Here is an 18709-nt window from a genome sequence, read left to right as displayed (position 1 = left end):
AAATGGCCGGGGCACCTCTCAGGCATAAAAACAGTACCTGCCTCAGAGTTACCTCAGGGTCCGAGGAAAAGCACCAGTCAACGAACCACATGCCTGGCACTCGGAAGCAGGCAGAACAGCTGGTAATTTAAATATGCTTTTCCTGCACTGCTCTGCAGATTATGAAGGGCTTTTCCCCTCCACTCTTCTCACTGGCCCTCCCGCCGACGCCGGGGAGTCAGCTGGGCAATTCCCATTACACAGAGGAAGCGACGGAGGAGGAAGGGCAGTGGGCTTGGCCGAGGGCCTCAGCAGAGCCGGGCTGTAAACCTGGCTCCAGACCCTGCGACCTGGGAGACCCCTGCTTGATGCAAACTTGATACGTGTATGGAAAGTCCCTACGTGTGACAAATGCAGACAGGGGTGTGGCAGGCAGGCAGGTGGGAGCCTCTGATGGCCAAGAGACAGGCGACATTGAACTTGGAGCAACAATGCTGCGCTGGGATCCATCATAACCAGAATAACAACAGGAAGCGTTTATACGGTGCTTTTGCTATTTTCCTGCTCATCGTTCTACTCATTTAACTCTCTTAACGACAACCCCGTGAGGTCGGTGTTATTACACTCTCCATTTGGCAGGTGAGGAAACTGAGGCGCAAGGTCATGACATCCCTCGAGGAAGATCAGACAACGACCTGCCGGCAGAGGCAGAAGGCTAACTCAACCGGTCTGCCTATGCTTTCCCGCCTCCCCAAACCTGGATGGGGACTCCGGGCATCCCAGGCCCCACCGTCAGCAACACCAGGATCCTGACGCTTCCTGCGTGGGTTTCCAGCCTCTGAGTCTTTGCCTGTGCCGTGCCTCTGCCTGGCCTGCCCTTCTCTGGCCCAACCTTTGTTGTGGGCACAGCTGAAAGGCGCTTAATAAAAGAATAGTGATTCCACCCGACAGTTACCAGCTGACAGGGTCTCTCTGTCTTTGGAGGGCACGTCCGGGACGGCCTGACTCAGTGGTTCTCAACCGTGGGCGGTTCTGCCCCCCAGCGGGCATCTGGCCATGTCTGGAGACAGTTTTGGTTGTCACGACTGGGAGAGGGGATGGGTGAAGGTCGAGGATGCTGCCAAACACCCTATCGTGCACAGGACAGCCCCCACAATGAATGCCAAGGGTGCCAGGGCTGAGTTAACTGTGTACTTAAAACAAGCCCTAAAGGACCCCTGGGGAACCGCTCGAAAAGGGAGGCAACCATTCTCCCAGAGCAGCTGAAACTGAGGACCAGGGAGAGGCTCAGGGCAGCCACTGGGAGAGATACGTCGTGTTAAGGGGCTGCAGGTAGAGAGAACCAATGGCGAGTCTTTGTAGGTGTGATTAAATTAAGGGTCCTGTGCTGTGGGGACTGACTGTCCTGGATGATCCAGGGGGCCCTAACGTAATCCTACAAGGGTCCTTATAAAGAGGGAGGCAGAGGGAGATTTGACCACAGAAGAGGAGAAGGCGATGTGATGGTAGAAGCAGAGCCTGGGGTGATGTGCTTTGAGGATGGAGGAAGGGGCCACAAGCCGAGGGATGCAGACGGCCTCTGGGAGCTGAACAGGCAAGCAAACGGATTTGCCTCTGGAGCCTCTTGGAAGGACTAGCCCTACCCATATCTCTTTTTTTTTTTAATTTTTTTTGGCCGTGCCACGCGGCATGCAGGTTCTTAGTTCCCTGACCAGGGATCGAACCCGTGCCCCCTGCAGTGGAAGTGCGGAGTCTTAACCACTGGACCACCAGGGAAGTCCCTTCACCAGTATCTTAACTTTAGCTCCGTTAGACTGATTTCAGTCTTGTGACCTCCACAACTAGAAGAGAATAAATGTGTGCTGTCTTCAGCCACTAAGTTTATGGTGATTTGTGATGGTGGCCACAGGAAATGAATACAAGCCCCGAACCTCCATCCACAGGGGGGCAGGCCGAGACTTGAATCCCAGTTGCTTCTCAGAAACAATTCTCCACGCATACCGCAGCTGCAGGGATTTACATGGTTGCCTCGGTGACAGGTCTCCCAAACTGGGCCAGGGAGACCAGGGAGGATGACGTTATAATTCAGTGTTTCACAAAGTAAGAGCGCGTGCCAGCTCACAGGGCTGCTATGGGAATCAGGTGAGCTAACAGACATAGAGAACTTAGCGGGGGTGGGGGCGCAGAGCGGGCTGGAAGCATCAGCTCAGCTGCTATAATAAAAATCACCACTCTGGTTGCTGCTGCTGTTGTACTCTCACTGTTTTCAACTACATCTTCCCAACTGGTGCAAACTGGCAGAAGCCAAAGGCAACCTGTCCTGGGGGAACGCCGCCCTGAGGCACATCTACACGCAGCCCCCTCCCCACTGTGCCCGAGCCAGCACCCCGACCTCGCACCGGGCTGGGAAGGGGTCTGATCAAACAACCCGAGACACAAAAGGTGAAGACACACGGCCCAGAGCATTTCCTTCCTAACCTTCCACTGTGGGTTTCTGATGTGAGGACACAGCTGGTTTTTTTTTCCTTCAGATGCCTCCTGCCTTGTTTGTCTTTCTTCTCCCTCTTCCTTCCCGGTCCTCTGGGCCTCTCCCCATCCTCTCTCCCCAGCCTTTCTTGTTGTTGGTTCTGCCCCTCTATCCTTTCTCTTCCTCTCATTCCTTCTCACCCCGATTCCCTCCTCCTCCCTCCCTCCCTCCCTCTCTTGTGGTGTAATGGTTACGAATTACACCTAGGTTCAAATCCCAGCTCTGTCACTTTGAGGCTGTGTGACCTTGGGCGAGTGGCTTCCCCTCTCTGTGCTCCAGCTGTAAGATGAAGTAACATGAGTGTCTCCCTCCTAGCGTGGCTGGGAGCATTAAATGGGCCCCAGAACAGTGCCTGGCATGGAGTGAGCGCTCCCTAGTGTCCCTTTATGCTCTCCTCTCTCCCTCCCTCACCCTCTGTCCCTCCATGACTAATGCTACCTACCTCCGCCTGAGAAGATCCCTTTACCGTTTTCCAAGCTCATTGCCTCTGTCCCTTCTCACCATTTGGGACCAACAGCCCCAGGAGGTGGGCAGGACACCACCTCTCACTTTCCCAACTGGGACATCAAGGCAGAGCTGCTCGCCCAGGCTCACTCAGTGTGCCAGAGCCCAGTCACGACTCCACCTGGGTCCGTTTTTTCTTTTTTTTGGCCTTACCGCACGGCACGTGGGATCTTACCTCCCTGACCAGGGATCGAACCCAGGTCCTCTGCAGTGGAAGCCACTGGACCACCAGGAAGTCCCCACCTGGGTCTGTCTCAAATGTGGCTGCCCTGCCCTCCTGCCCAGGCTCTAAGGCAGGATGGCCAACCTGAGGCTCGAAATTGCCGGCACCCGTGTCTGGCCGGCCGGTGCTTCCAAATCAGAGATTTCCTCTCAAAATCCCGATCTCTGGCTTTTCCTGCAAGCTTGGAAGCTCTCTGGAGCCAGATCTCTGTCTAGTCATTAACACCCCTGGGCTTCATTTTCCTTATCTAGAAAATGGGGATAATGACCTTGCTGACGTCATGAGGCTGTCGTGAGAATTAAACGGGTTAAGAAGTATAAAGCAAACATATGTCCACGTGAAAACCTGTACACGCACGATCACAGCAGCGTTATTCATCATGGCCCGAAGTGGACACAGTCCAAACATCCACCAACTGATAAATGGATCAACCAGATGTGATATATACACACCCTGCAATCTTACTCGGCCATAAAACAGAAGGAAGTTCTGACAAAGGCGACAACATGGTTGGACCTTGAAAGCATCGTGCTGAGGGGAAGAAGCCAGACAAAAAAGGCCACAGAGAGTATCGCTCCATTTACCTGAAATGTCCAGAATAGGCAAATCCAGAGACATAAAGTAGATTAGTGGTTGCCAGGGGCTGGGGGGGGAGGAGGAGAGTAACTGGTAAAGGTACAGGGTTTCCTCTTGGGGTGACAGAAATACTCTGGAACTAGATGGTGGTGATGGATGCGCACCATCGTGAATCTACTAAAACCCACTGAACTGTAGACTTTAAAATGGTGAATCTTACATGAATTTTATCTCAATTTTTAAAAATGCAAAAAAACCTCATAAAACCACATAAAGTGCTTAGAACAAGGCCTGGCCTGGAGTAAGCACTCAGTTAATGCTAGGTTGATTAATACTAACATTTCCAGTGCAGTTATCTTTTCCTTCATTGTAACAAGTTGTCTTGCTGCATTTTTTGTTTAACTGTTGTTTTGTTTAACTTTAAAGCCCAGCCCTGCTTCTTCCCGTCCCACTGATAAGAAAGCCTGGAGCTCCCTCTTTTGGTGATGGCAGAGATTCAAACCACATGAGGCCCTGGCCCGGGCAGAACCCTCACCCCAGCCCTGCCCCTTAACCACAGTAAAAACCGGGGCTAGGTGCTCTTCCTTGTTCTCACAGAGCTTCTACCCCCACCAGAGATCTCAATTACACAAGCAGTAAACCTTTCATATCCTCATCGGTCTCAACATTCAAACCAAATTTGGAGGGAGGGTCCATCCTATCTCTGCAGGACAGACAGACAGTGATCACTGTCCTTATCTTCCGGCCACACTGGGCCTGCACTCCCACGTGACAACAGTAGGTGGCGGTGGAGAAGAGTGTCTTTATCCAGGGCACATGCGCTTTGGTTGGCCACAGTCCCCACCACTCCCAATCGCCTGACTCCCAGCCTCCTGCACTCATTTACTCTACCTTCCCAGCCGCTGTAGGTGCATAGGTTTGCAGTCCCAGCTCTAAGAGAAAGCTGCCTCGAGGCAGGTCTGCAGCTGGGATACAGCTCCATCTCCATTCTCAGAAAGTGGTTCCCTCCCCTTTGCCTTGGCTCCAAGATGGCCCGACCCAGCCCAGCCCAGCCCAGCACCTGCCCACCTGTGGACAGAGTGTACCTTCATAGAGAATGCCCTGGCCATCCCTGCTCTGGAGGCAGCTCAGCTTCCAGTGCTGCCCACTCTTGTCTATCAGCACCGTCCTCTCTGGCAAAGCCTTGAGCGAGGTGGTCACCCGGCTCCGCTTCAGTGCCTGAGGGCTCTGCCTGGTTGTCTGAGGGCTGCTCTGGGAGGTTGGGGATCTGCTCCAGCACCCTGCAGGAGGATGGTGAGAATAAAGAAAAGGCGGCATCCGGGAGAGAAAAGTTGGGTGGGTAATCAGACGGCACTCATAATACTGTTCATTTATTCATTTGTCCATTCAACAAAAGCTTCCTCAGACCTTCCACGGATCCTGTGTGCTGAAGCTGGGGACCCGGACGTGAGTTGGATCTGGACCCTTCCCTTGGGAGCCTCTAATTTGGTGGGGGAGACTGACCTGGACACAGCTGGTCAGAACTGAGTCTGAGACAGGGCAGTACAGAGGAATATGAGAAAGAGACTGACAGTGCCTGCAAAAGTCAGGGGAGGCTTCATGGAGGAGGGGACATTTGAGTTGGGTCCTATTGGACGAGTAGAAGTTTGCCAGGGAGGAAAAAAAAACCATTCCAGACATTCAACCCAAAACATCCTAAAACAGGACCTGGTTTTGTGCTGAGCATGAAGAGGGACAAGACATTTGTTAGACTGAGGCTGTGCCTTTGAGGGGCTCCTAGACTGGCAAGACAATGCGGGCGGTGTGGTGAGATAGGGACACAGGAAAAGATATTCCCTGCTCCACTCCTCCCAGCCGCCATCCACCCAAGGCACAGATGGGATGAGGCCGTGGGGCCCAGAGATAACAAGGGAGAAAGAGGAGACACCGAAGGGCTGTGACTTGAGATCCGAAGACCCAGTGGGAAGGAGACGGGCATATGGTCCTCACCCTTCCCTGCTCACTGGCTGGCACAGGGAATACACAAATGAGTCCACCCGGTCCCTGTCCACGAGGGACTCTCAGTCCAGCAAGCGAGGCAGAAAGGGACATAGAGCCTGGAGGAGACATGAACTCAAATGAGGACATCACTGGCACTGTGGGAGCCCAGACAAAGAGGACAGAGAGGCTATGGAGGGAGATGAGGTGGACTTGATCCAGCCTATGGCATTCAGGAAAGGCTTCCTAGAGATCTGACCCTGAGTGCTGGAAAGAGGAGAGGCCCTAGGGCTGAAGGAACAGACTTAGCCAAGACCAGAAGCTGAAAACCCTAAAAAGTATTTCCAAAAGTGAGTTTTCTGTGTACAGGGTTGTGGTGAGAGCTAAAGGAGGAACCAGACCATCGTCTCAGAGGTCAGGCTGAAGAGCCCAGACAGTGGGGCGATGGGGACGGTAGGGGGCTGTGAGCAGGGACCGGTGAGGTCACCTCTGGCCATGTAGGGATGGACTGGAGGGGGAACCTGTGGGCTGGAAGGTGGGGGAGGATCCTGGGAGGAGGGTCCAAGCAGGCGTATGTGATGCCTGAGCAGAGGCATGATGCCTCAAACATTGTCAGATGACCCTCCTTTCCCCCATATTGAGCAGAACTCTCATCTTTGGGTTTCTCACAGGTACTGAAGGTATCTTCAGATTCAGAACTCTCACCTTCTGAGAGAAGGGATGATGGGGGAGAGGAAGCGCAGCTGGGCCATTTCACTTTCTTGGGAGATATTTCAGAACTGGTGTTCCTCCTTTTCTTTGAGCCTAGAGAAAGGAAGACTGAATGCAGACTGGAGTTACAGAAGTCCTTTCCAGGAACCATTAAACCAGAAACCTGAGGTCATATTCAACACTCTCTTCCCTTTGACCCTCACAGCCAAGTTTTACTACTATCACCTAAATAATCTAAACAAACTTTCCTTTGTTTTAGTTATTCTTTCCTGAGAGAGGCTTAGCCTCTCTTTTATATCCTCAAGCACTTTATCACAGTGTGGTCTCCTTTAGGTAATTTCTTCAGATCTGTCTTCCAGTTCACTGTTCTCCTTCAGAGTGTCTAGTCTGGAGTTTAAATCATCCAATGAGTTTCTGATTGCCATGATGATATTTATTTTTATCATCAGAGATTTTATTTGGTTCTTTTAAAATCTGCCTAATCAATCCTAACTAGCTTTCGTTCCTTCACTGTACCTTCAATTACTTCTTTTATTTCTGTAAACATAATAAATGTGCTTTGTACATATTCTCGTCTGTTAATTCCAAGGTCTCTGGTCATTGTAGGTCTGATTCTATAGTTTGTGTTTCTCCTGGCAGTGGCTTGTTTCCTGGTATCTTTGTTAATTGGTTGGGAGCTGATGTGCCTGTTGGAAGTCTAAGGTCTGTCTTCAAAAGATGTTCCACAAGAAAAGATTTGGCTCTGCTGGGGCGGAGGGCACCCACCACTCATCACTTTATACTAACTTTTCTGCTTGTATTTTTTGGGGGCCACACAGATCAGTATGAATTCTGGCCCCAAACTGGTTAAGGATGTGAGTTCTTGGTTAGGAGTTCTCAGAGAGGACATTTTTCACTCACAATCAAGGCTGAGACAGACAAATGTCTCCACATGTTTTCTCTGTGGAGCAATTTTTTTTACCACTGAAAAGTCCCAGATTTTAGAGGAGGTTTCCAATCGCACCCCTGTGCTGCTCAGGCCCTATGCTTTGTCTCCTGTACCCCATAATGACCAGCACACAGCCCAGGACCAATACCCCCCATAGCATTTGCTCAGCCCTGTGGGTCTGTGTTTTCTTTCTTTTCTTTTTTCTTTTCTTCCTTCCTTCTTTTCTTTCTTTTTCTTTTCATTCTTTCTTCCTTTTCTTTCTTCCTTCCTTTCTTCCTTTTCTTCCTTCCTTCCTTCCTTCTTTCTTTCCTTTCTCTGTCTCTGTCTCTGTCTCTGTCTCCCTCCCTCCCTCCCTATCTATTTATTGCCTGCATTGGGTCTTAGTTGCGGCAAGCAGGATCTTTTGTTGCAGGGCGCGGGCTTCTCTCTAGTTGTGACGCATGGGCTCCAGAGCAAGCGGGCTCTCTAGTCGTGCGTGAGGGCTCCAGAGCACATGGGCTCTATCGTTGGGGTGCGTGGGCTTAGTTGCCCCATGGCATGTGGGATCTTAGTTCCCTGACCAGGGATCGAACCAGCGTCCCCTGCATTGCAAGACGGATTGTTAACCACTAGACCACCAGGGAAGTCCCTGTGTTGTCTTATTGCTCACTTCCATGTAATTACCTTACTTTCCTACCATTCAGCCCTATGAATATAAAGATATTCTTTATATTTTATCCAGCATTTTGTGCTGTGCTGAGCCATAAGGGACTTTTCCTTATCATCTAGTCTGCTGTACTACTAAAACCAGAAGTCTTCTTTCAGTTGACATTACCTCAGCCAGCATACTTGGTCTCTGGACTCCTGGAATGGCCTCCTAACTGGTTTCCATGCCTCCAATCTACTTTCCACACGTAGCATTCAGAGAGGTCTCTTCAAAATGCAAATCATACTGTGTTTCCCATTTGGCGGAAGTTCTTCCATGGCTCCTCACCACATCAGTGATTACTAAACTCCTTACCCATGGTCTACAAGGCCCCACGTGTCTGCCCCCAGTACAGCTGTCCTTCTTTACTTCTCCAACATGTATGGCTCTTCCCCATACCATGCCTCGATGCCTGAATTCCTGTTCCGACCCCCTCACCTTGCCCCCAGTCTTCACTTGGCTAACTCTTATCATCCCTAGATCTCGGCTCAAACATTACCCACCTAGGGAGGCCTTCCCTGACCCTCCCAGAAACACATCTCCCTTATGTGTGTTCTGTGGTCCATCCATTGCCCTTCTGTTATCATGCACTCAACTAATAATTGTTTATTCAATGTCTGTTTGCCTTACCAGCCACCAAAATCTCTGAGAGAGCAGAAACCAGGTCCATCTCACCTGTTACTACATCCCTGGGCACAAACACAGCACCTAAGTACACAATAGGCAGTCCAAGTATGTTTGTTGCCTGATGACTGGGTGAATGAACAATGAGTGAGGCCCAAGGCTGGCATTAGCGAAGGCTGGGGTTAAGGACTCAGGCTCTGATGGATGGACCTAGAGATTATCATACTAAATGAATTAAGTCAGACAGAGAAAAACAAATATCATATGATATCACACATGTGGAATCTAAAAAAAAAATGATACAGGACTTCCCTGGTGGTGCAGTGGTTAAGAATCCACCTGCCAATGCAGGGGACACGGGTTCAAGCCCTGGTCCGGGAGGATCCCACATGCCGCGGAGCAACTAAGCCTGTGTGCCACAACTACTGAGCCTGCGCTCTAGAGCCCACGAGCCACAACTACTGAGCCGTGTGCCACAACTACCGAAGCCTGCACGCCTAGAGCCCGAGCTCCACAAGACAAGCCAATGAGAAGCCCGCACACCACAGGAAGAGTAGCCCCCACTCACCGCAACTAGAGAAAGCCCGTGTGCAGCAACGAAGACCCAACACAGCCAAAAATAAATAAATTTATATAAAAACATGATACAAATGAACTTATTTACAAAACAGAAACAGACTCACAGTCTTCAAAAACAAACTTACGGTTACCAAAGGGGAAATGTGTCGGGGAGGGATAAATTAGGAGTTTGGGATTAACATACACATCACTATATATAAAATAGATAATTAACAAGGACCTACTGTACAGCACAGGGAATGCTACTCAATATTCTGTAATAACATATATGGGAAAAGAATCTGAAAAAGAATGGATATATATATATGTATAACTGAATTACTTTGCTGTACACCTGAAACTAACACAACATTGTAAATCAACTCTACTCCAATATAAAATGAGAATGGGAACCAAAACCATACACTAAGGATGAGGAGAAAGACAGGAGGAGCCTGGGTCCCTTACGGCATCATGGGGACACCATCCGTACACTGAACTGTCCCCTCCAGACTTTTTGTTAGAAAGAAAAACAAACCTCATTTGTTTAAACTCTTGAAGTAGTGTTTTCTGTTACTTGCAGCCAAACACACTCCTAAATGATAAAACGAACGTTGCTGAACTTTCTGCCACGTATGCCAACTTCCTTCTGTGGCCTTCAGATAAGCAAATCCACTTCGATTTACCAATGTAGGATCTGTGCTTGGGCTTTCCATTGGCTGGGACCTACTGCTGATATTTCATTCATTCAGTCAACCAATCAATAAGATTTCTCAGCACCCAACTCTGTATCAGGCACAGTCCTGGATGCTGTGCAAACAACAGAGCTTACAAACCACAATAAACTCCTATCCTTACAGAGCTTCAAGATGAGGAGCAATATAAATGAGTAAAATAATATATTTAATCCAGTTGATACTTACAAGTACTGAAAGGCAAGATAAAGCAGGGGCAGGGGACAGGGGCTGTCACATGTAGGAGGATGCAATTTAATTAGAGGTGTCAGGGAAGGCCTCTCTGAGCAGGCAACAATTGCATAAAGACCTGAAGAAAGTGAGAGAGGGGGTCATGCACCAGATGAGGGAAGAACCACCCAGAGAGAGAGAACAGCAAGTGCAACAGCTTAGAGGTCCAGGGTTAGGAGATGAGCTCTGAGAGACAACAGGGACCTGATCATGTCAGACTTAACCTGGGAAGGTAGTGAGCAGGGGAATGACAGGGTCTGACTTTGTTTTAACAGGGTCCATCAGGCTGCCACTTGAAGAGAGCTGCAGGGAACAGAGAAGAAGCAGGGAGACCAGGGGAAGAAAGCTTCTACAATATTGGTGAGGTGAGGGTGAGATGGATCAGGGTGGTGGCAGGAAGTGGTCCAATTCAGCATTGAGTTTTTTAAAAAATAAATTTACTTATTTATTTTTGGCTGCATTGGGCCTTCGTTGCTGCTCACAGGGTTTCTCTAGTTGAGGCGAGTGGGGGCTACTCTTCATTGTGGTGCACGGGCTTCTCATTGCACTGGCTTCTCTTGTTGCAGAGCACGGGGCTCTAGGCGCAAAGCCTTCAGTAGTTGTGGCACATGGTCTCAGGAGTTGTGGCTTGTGGGCTCTAGAGCGCAGGCTCAGTAGTTGTGGCACACGGGCTTAGTTGCTCCGTGGCATGTGGGATCTTCCCGGACCAGGGATCGAACCTGTGTCCCCTGCATTGGCAGGTGGATTCTTAACCACTGTGCCATCAGGGAAGTCCTTGGCATTGACTTTTAAAGGGAGAGATGATGAGATCTGCTGGAGGGCTGCAGTCATGGGGTGGGAGAGAAAGAGGACTTGAGGATGACTCCATGGTCTGAGAAGCTGAATAAGCTGAACTGCTGTTACCTCGATGGGATAGTCTATGGAAGGGGCAGGTGGGGGGTGGCAGTCATATCAGGAGCTTAGTTCTGGGCATGCGGAGACACTTATGGGACATCCAATAGATGTCAAGCAGGGAGTCTGATATATATGAATGTAGATTTCAGGGGAAGAGTCCAAGCTGGAGACAGAAATTCATGAGTTGTCAACTTCAGAGCCACTAGCCCGATAAAACGCCAAGAAACTCTGTATAGGGAGAACCTGAGCTCTGGGCTTCTCCGGTATCCATGCAGGGTCAGGCAGACTGCAAAGGTGTCTGTCCTTCCTTCCCAAATGCACACACGCACGCACACACATCACCCCTCCTAAAGGGAGAAGCATAAAGCCCCGGTTCTTACCTTGGGAGGATGACATAGACGGCTTGACAAAGGTCTGGGACCCCTCGTGCTCCTCTGTAGGCAGAGGTTTTCCGCAGTAGGGGCAGAATTTGAAAGTTGCTTCAACATCTTTGCCACAGTCTGGACAGGAGATCATGCTAGAAAACAGAAGTGGGGTCGGGGGACAGGAAGCTGGAAGAAAACTTAATCCACTGCCGACGAGTAGTCACCTGAGTTCCCCATGATGATGAGATTACAGAAAGAAGAAAAGTTATCATACCTGGAATACCCTCTCTCAGAAAGTGGCCACTTCTTTTTTTTTCTTTTTTGGCTGCACTGCATGGCACGTGCGATCTTAGTTCCCTGGCCAGGGATCGAACCTGTGCCCCCCTGCAGTGGAAGTGCAGCATCCTAACCACTGGACCGCCAGGGAATTCCCAGAAAGTGGCCACTTGTAAAATGAGTTCTCAGGGACTTCCTGGCAGTCCAGAGGTTAAGACTCTGCACTTCCACTGCAGGGGGCACGGGTCTGATCCCTGGTCAGGGAACTAAGATCCCGCGTGCCGCATGGTGTGGCCAAGGGGGGGCGGGAAAGTGAGTTCTCGCCCCGTGTCCAGCCTCTAGCCACCTGTCTCTCCCTAATGGCCCAGGGCAGGTACAAAGCAGAACAAATGCAGAGTGAAACTGCAGCGCTCACAAAAGATATGAGAATGACTTGAGGTCAATAAAAGTTCTGCAGAACTGCTCCAATCACGGAAGCATTGAGGATCTTCAGCTGTAATTGTGATGCTCATTTCTTGAATCATGTTATGGGGAAGGTAGAGACCATTAGTGCTCACCAGATATCCACATCCTCCCCTTCACTTCCCAGGATCCTCTGCAGTGAGATTGGGGCCACTAGTTTTGGCTACTTCTGGCCAATGGGGTGTGAATGGAAGTCACTTCCCGGCTGAGGCAGTTAAGAGCCCAAGTACCTCCTCTGTCCACCCATCCTCTGCAGGGATGGCCCAGATGGTCCATACTCCAGATGGCATAGGTACAAGATGAAGCAGGGCTGCCTGGTCCATGTCACAATCTCATGATGCGCAAATAAACTTACATTGTATTAAGCCACTAAGATTTCAGGGTTTACTTGTTACTGCAGCACATCCTACCCTATCCTGACTAACTTAGAGGGGTAACGGGTGTTCACTACGTTATCCTCTAAGCCTTGTGTATTTCTGCAATACTTCCTAATACTTTAAAAAAATCAAAGGCAAAATTACACATAGAGCCTACAACAAATGAGGATACAGCAGGTGTATTCATTTGCTTGGGCAGCCACAACTCAATACCATGGACTAGGTGGCTTAAACAACAGGAATTTATTTTCTCACAATTTTGGAGGCCAGAAGTCCGGGATCAAGGTATCAGCAAGTTTGGCTTCTTCTGAGGCCTCTGTCCTTGACTTGCAGATGGCTGCCTTCTCACTGTGTCCTCACACGGTTGTCCTTCTATCTGTGTTCTAATCCCCTCTTCTTATTGGACTAGGGCCCATCGTAGTCTGTTTGAGTGGCTATAATAAAATATCACAGACTACTGGGTGGCTTACAATCAACAGAAATTTATTTCTCACAGTTCTGGAGACCGGGATGTCCAAGATCAAGGTGCCACCGTGGCTGGGTTATGGTAAAGGCCCTCTTCTGGGCTACAGACTGACAATTTCACCCTATGTCCTCACATGGAGGAAGGGGCTGGGGAGCTCTCTGGGTCTCTTTTATAAGGGCACTAATCCCATTCATGAGAGCTCCACCCTTACGACCTACCCACATCCCAAAGGCCCCACCTCCTAATACCGTCACATTGGGCATTTCATTTCAACATATGAATTTTGCGGGGGGACACAAATGTTCAGACCACAGCAGGCCCACCCTAAAGACCTCGCTTTAATTACCTCTTTAAAGGCCCTATCTCCAAATACAGATGCATTCTGAGATACTCAGGGTTAGAGTTTCCTAAAAATATGAATTTTTGTGGGATACAACTTAGCCCATAAGAGCAGGATGAAACTAGTTCATAAATGAAGCAGAGAAACTCAACAGGGATGACAGTGCAATAGGCATTTCCAATGAATATACTTTAAATAGCAAAAGAAAAAAGCAAAATTATTTTGTTTTTTATTCTAAGATTCAGTGTACAGTCCCAGTTATAAGCTGGGATATCAAAATAGAAATCAAAATAAACTTGTGCTCGTGACTTCATTTTGCCTTGCAAGACAAAGTTCTTTTCTTTTTACTTTCACTTATTTATCTTTGACAAATAACAACTGTCTATATTTAAAGTGTACAACTTGTTTATATATGTGTGTATGTATATATATATAAATAATTCTAATTTGCCATATATATATATGACACATTAAAATTATAATGGAGTGATCATAGTTCAGACATACAAAAATGGAACTGGGCAGCGACTGAGGATCTGGTCTCAGGACTTTCCTGCAACACTGAGAACTTGAACTTTCTGTGAACTATACCTAACCCAAGGACACCAGCCATTTTTAAAACAACATCTGCTTCCTGGAACCTTGTGTCTCAGGGCTGTTCCCCCTTGTATAGATGCAACCATTCTGACCCCAACCAATCCTTGCTTAACAAACACCCTACTTCTTGCCAGCTTGATTTTTTTTTTTAACATCTTTATTGGGGTAAAATTGCTTTACAATGGTGTGTTAGTTTCTGCTTTATAACAAAGTGAATCAGCTATACATATACATATATCCCCGTATCTCCTCCCTCTTGCGTCTCCCTCCCACCCTCCCTATCCCACCTCTCTAGGTGATCACAAAGCTGGTATCCCTGTGCTATGTGGCTGCTTCCCACTACCTATCTATTTTAGATTTGGTAGTGTATAAATGTCCATGCCACTCTCTTCATCCCAGCTTACCCTTCCCACTCCCCGTGTCCTCAATTTCATTCTCTACGTCTGCATCTTTATTCCTGTCCTGCCCCTTCAGAACCATTTTTTTTTTTTTAGATTCCATATATATGCATTAGCATACGGTATTTGTTTTTCTCTTTCTGACTTACTTCACTCTGTATGACAGACTCTAGGTCCATCCACCTCACTACAAATAACTCAGTTTTGTTTCTTTTTATGGCTGAGTAATATTCCATTGCATATATGTGCCACATCTTCTTTATCCATTCACCTGTCGATGGGCATTTAGGTTGCTTCCATTTCATTTCTGGCTATTGTAAATAGTGCTGCAATGAACATTGTGGTACATGACTCTTTTTGAATTATGGTTTTCTCAGGTTTGCCCAGTAGTGGGATTGCTGGGTCGTATGGTAGTTCTGTTTTTAGTTTTTTAAGGAACCTCCATGCTGTTCTCCATAGTGGCTGTATCATCTAATTATAATTCTTGATAAACAACTAATGTAACTAATTGTGGCTTTGCAGTTTTTGCCTTTAGAAGCTTCCTTCATTTGTAGTCCAGTGGAACACAATTCAAGTTGCTTCTTCTTTTTTTTTTTAATTGTAATACGTATATATGTATTTCTTTATTAGGATGCCCTCAAGTACTTCTTGAATCTGGGTCTCCTGGGCTGCAGTCCTAACAAACCCCAAATAAATCCCTCTTTATTTCAGTCAGTCTCCGTTTCTGAAAGTCTGGTTAACAGTATACATTATGAAACGATCACCACAATCAAACTAATTAACATATCCATCACCTCTTATAGTTCCAATTTGTGTGTGTGTGTGTGGGGGGGTAAGGACACTTGAGATCTACTCTCTCAGCAAATTTCAAGTATACAATTAGTTATTATTTACTATAGCTGCCATGCTATACATTAGGTCTCCAGAATTTATTCATCTTATAATGGGAAGTTTATACCCTTTGATCAATATCTCTTTTCCCCCACAGCCTCTGGTAAGTACCGTTCCACTCACTGTTACTATGAGTTTGACAATTTTTTTTTAGATTCCACATATATGTCAGATCATGCCATATTTATCTTTCTGTGTCTGGCTCAGTCTAATTAAAACCTTTTCCTTTATTCACTGTAAAGACTGGTTTCTGTTGAGAATGCAAACAGTAGAGTCCTTAAAATCACAGGCTCTGGTCCCAGGCTGCCTGGATTTGAATTCCAGATGTGCTCCTTGCTGGGCATGTTGCAATACATTTCTATCAATTGCTAAGAACAGGGGCCCGGCCCACAGAAAGCCTTTTATGTTAGTGGTTGTTATTACCCTATCATGCCCTGTATCCCACTTATCATCTTCCATTTGTTAACGTTTCTATTCTTCTCTTTTCTCTTTCCATATCCTAAGTTCTGAGCCTCTCAGGTCTCTCCATTTCCTCTTGGTGCTAACTCATGGAATTCCAGTGCTTGCCCTTGAAACACACAGGCCGTCCAAACAGCCCATGAAAGAAATCTCAACCAGAGGAGAAAAGGGTTCCTCTTCTCCTTGGCCTGCAGAAGAGCACAAACCACGCTGTGGCATAAAACTGCCTTTCTGTTATTTTACACAAGTTGTGTAAGACATATGATTTCAAAACTGCTGCCAAGTGTTCTTTAGCCTCTAAGAAGGTTGTAATCCTGATTGGTCGTGTGACTTAATCATTTGCTTTCCTGGTAATAACATTTAAATGGACATCTCTAGCTTTTCGAAGATATAAATACTGGTGAGCATTTTTTTAAGCTAGAAGAGTCACCATCACTTCTCCCTTCAGGCCATGACAAACCAGAAACCCTTGTGTGATGTTGGAGCCACAAGATCAAAACTGTCTAGAGGACAGCTACCCTGGAGAGTTGCTCCAGACTTTGTATTAGTGAGAAACTGGTGTCTGGGTTAAGCTACTGAGATTTGGGGGTCAATTGTTACTGCAGCATGGTCTAGCCTAGTCTGACTAATACACTCAAGACTGTGCTAGGTTACTTATGTAAATAAAAGTTTGAAAATTTGAGGCGGTTTCAGTGGAATTTCCCCAGGTGCCAAGTGCCGTCGGATAAAGACGGCTTTTAGGAATGGGTAAGCGCCTGGACCACTGCCACGCCGCTGATAACCTTTCTCCTGGGAGTGAAGTCTGCGAGCAGTAACACACAGGAGATGCAGCAGGAGCAGGCTGTTGGTGGGGAATAGGACTTAAGGGGCATATGTCCCAGGGGATGGTACCTTTATGGGGTCACGGTCTGGCCCTCAGACTCACTGGGCTGGAAACTCCATCTTAACTGTGTCCTGTAAGTGAAAAGAGGTGGAGAGGCTGACTCAGGTTTGCTGCACATAAGTAAAAGATAACGGTTGGGACTTCCCTGGTGGCGCAGTGATTAAGAATCCGCCTGCCAATGCAGGGGACATGGGTTCGAGCCCTGGTCCGGGAAGATCCCACATGCCACGGAGCAGCTAAGCCCATGCGCTGCAACTACTGAGACTGTGCTCTAGAGCCCACAAACCACAACTACTGAGCCCACGTGCCACAACTACTGAAGCCCGCGCGCCTAGACCCTCTGATCCGCAACAAAAGAAGCCACCCAATGAGAAGCCCGCGCACCTCAAAGAAGAGTAGCCCCTGCTCGCCACAGAGAAAGCCTGCGCGCAGCAACGAAGACCCAATGCAGGCAAATAAATAAATAAATAAATATTTATTTTTAAAAAAGATAATGGTTAATGTTTATTGAGCATTGGCTATGCAGCCAACATGTGCTAAGTTTGTTCATTCACTCATTCGCTCAATAATTATTCACTGGGCTTCCCTGGTGGCGCAGTGGTTGAGAGTCCGCCTGCCGATGCAGGGTCCCACATGCCGCGGAGTGGCTGGGCCCGTGAGCCATGGCCGCTGAGCCTGTGCGTCCAGAGCCTGTGCTCCGCAACGGGAGAGGCCACAACAGTGAGAGGCCCGCGTAGCGCAAAAAAACAAACAAACAAACAAACAAAAATTATTCACTGAACTCCTAATATGTGCCTACTACTGGGGATACAGCAGCAAAGGAAACAAACAAGGCTCCTGACCCGACAAAGCTCATTCTAGTGGGGGAAGACAAGTTTAATAAATAAGTAAGCAACTGTTTAATACGTCACGTGGAAGTACAGCTATACTAAACTCTCAATAAATATGTATGGAAGAAACAAGGAAGTCTCAGTGTTGAAGTCACCGGTCCAAGGTCATATGGCTAGCTCAGGACTCAGAGCCAAGGCTCCAACACTCAGGCCAGTCTTTATCATTCATTCACCCATTTTCTTTACTTACTCAACAAACATTTACTGAACATCTGCTATGTGTTAAATACTGTGCCCCTCGTGGAAGAGCTAAAGATTAGACTCTAACTTAGGGCAGGAGGGCTAATCACCTAGGTGACGGGATACGCCTCGGCCCCGTCCTCCGCGGAAACCAGGGATGACGTAGTACCACGGCGGGGCGTCTGTCGAACTCCCCATTAGCTCTGCCCGTCTCCGTCGTAGCCACGCCTATCACCAAGAGCCCGAAGAAGCTGGGGACACTTGGAGCCGGCAGGTTATTTCGGAGACCAGAAGCTTCTTTCATCCCGACCCCCGACGCCCGCTCCCAGGGGCTCCGCCTCCCACAAAGAGTCGCGCTCACGTCACAGGCACCACGACCGAACTCTGGCTAGGGTATCAGGAGACCTCCCCCTGCTCCGCTTCTCCTTCCCCTCACCTCTAGATTTGGTGAGCGGAGCGGGGAGACATATTTTTGCAGCCAGACCCTCAGACCCGCCAGGGAAACTGCGACTCACCTTCTCAGTTGCCCCGCGAAAACTTCCGCTTGGGCGGAAGGCGCTGCGCGCGCACCCTCTCCCTCGCGGAAGGACTGCGGCCGCGCAGCCTACGCAGACCTCCGGCTTGCCCGCGGGCTGTGCCTTCCTGGGAACTCCATTTCCCAGGCACCTTCGCGGCAGACCAGCCCTCTGACTCAGGGCTGGGGGAGGGATTTTCCCTCATCGCCCAACCCCATTCCACATTCTGTGGAACGCTTCCTGGTTCTATTGCGCATATGCCAACGTGGAGCCAATCGTAAGGAGGGATGAACTACGAAGACTGACTAGGTTGTCCTTCAAAAGCTGGACTACAATACCCAGATGCCACCTGATGCCGAGTCTCTTTCTACTCTATTTCCCAGTGTGCTCAGCGGGGCCTCTAAGGACGAAGAAGAGAGTGGAGATGGGAAGACAAGAAAAGGCGTCCGCATAGCTCTC

General features: G+C 48.5%; 1 protein-coding gene across 11 annotated transcripts in view; it reads right to left on the bottom strand.

Moving 5' to 3' along the window:
* VRK3 (VRK serine/threonine kinase 3) overlaps positions 1 to 18301 on the bottom strand; it is a 69869-nt gene extending 51568 nt beyond the window's left edge. For 3 of the 11 annotated variants that reach the window (XM_060000350.1, XM_060000351.1, XM_060000352.1), the window contains exons 1-6: positions 17846 to 18237; positions 17255 to 17355; positions 16674 to 16739; positions 11532 to 11668; positions 6492 to 6605; positions 4895 to 5089 (exon numbers count right to left, since the gene is read on the bottom strand). In XM_060000350.1, coding sequence (XP_059856333.1) covers positions 4895 to 5089; positions 6492 to 6605; positions 11532 to 11667 — 445 coding nt within the window. In that variant the 5' untranslated portion in view covers position 11668; positions 16674 to 16739; positions 17255 to 17355; positions 17846 to 18237. The other 8 variants (XM_060000343.1, XM_060000344.1, XM_060000347.1 and 5 more) reach the window with 8 other exon arrangements.
* Positions 18302 to 18709: the final 408 nt, after the last annotated feature.

Source organism: Delphinus delphis, chromosome 20, assembly GCF_949987515.2.
Source record: "Delphinus delphis chromosome 20, mDelDel1.2, whole genome shotgun sequence".
In the NCBI taxonomy this organism is placed as follows: domain Eukaryota; kingdom Metazoa; phylum Chordata; class Mammalia; order Artiodactyla; family Delphinidae; genus Delphinus; species Delphinus delphis.
This window is presented reverse-complemented; position numbering and strand designations above follow the sequence as displayed.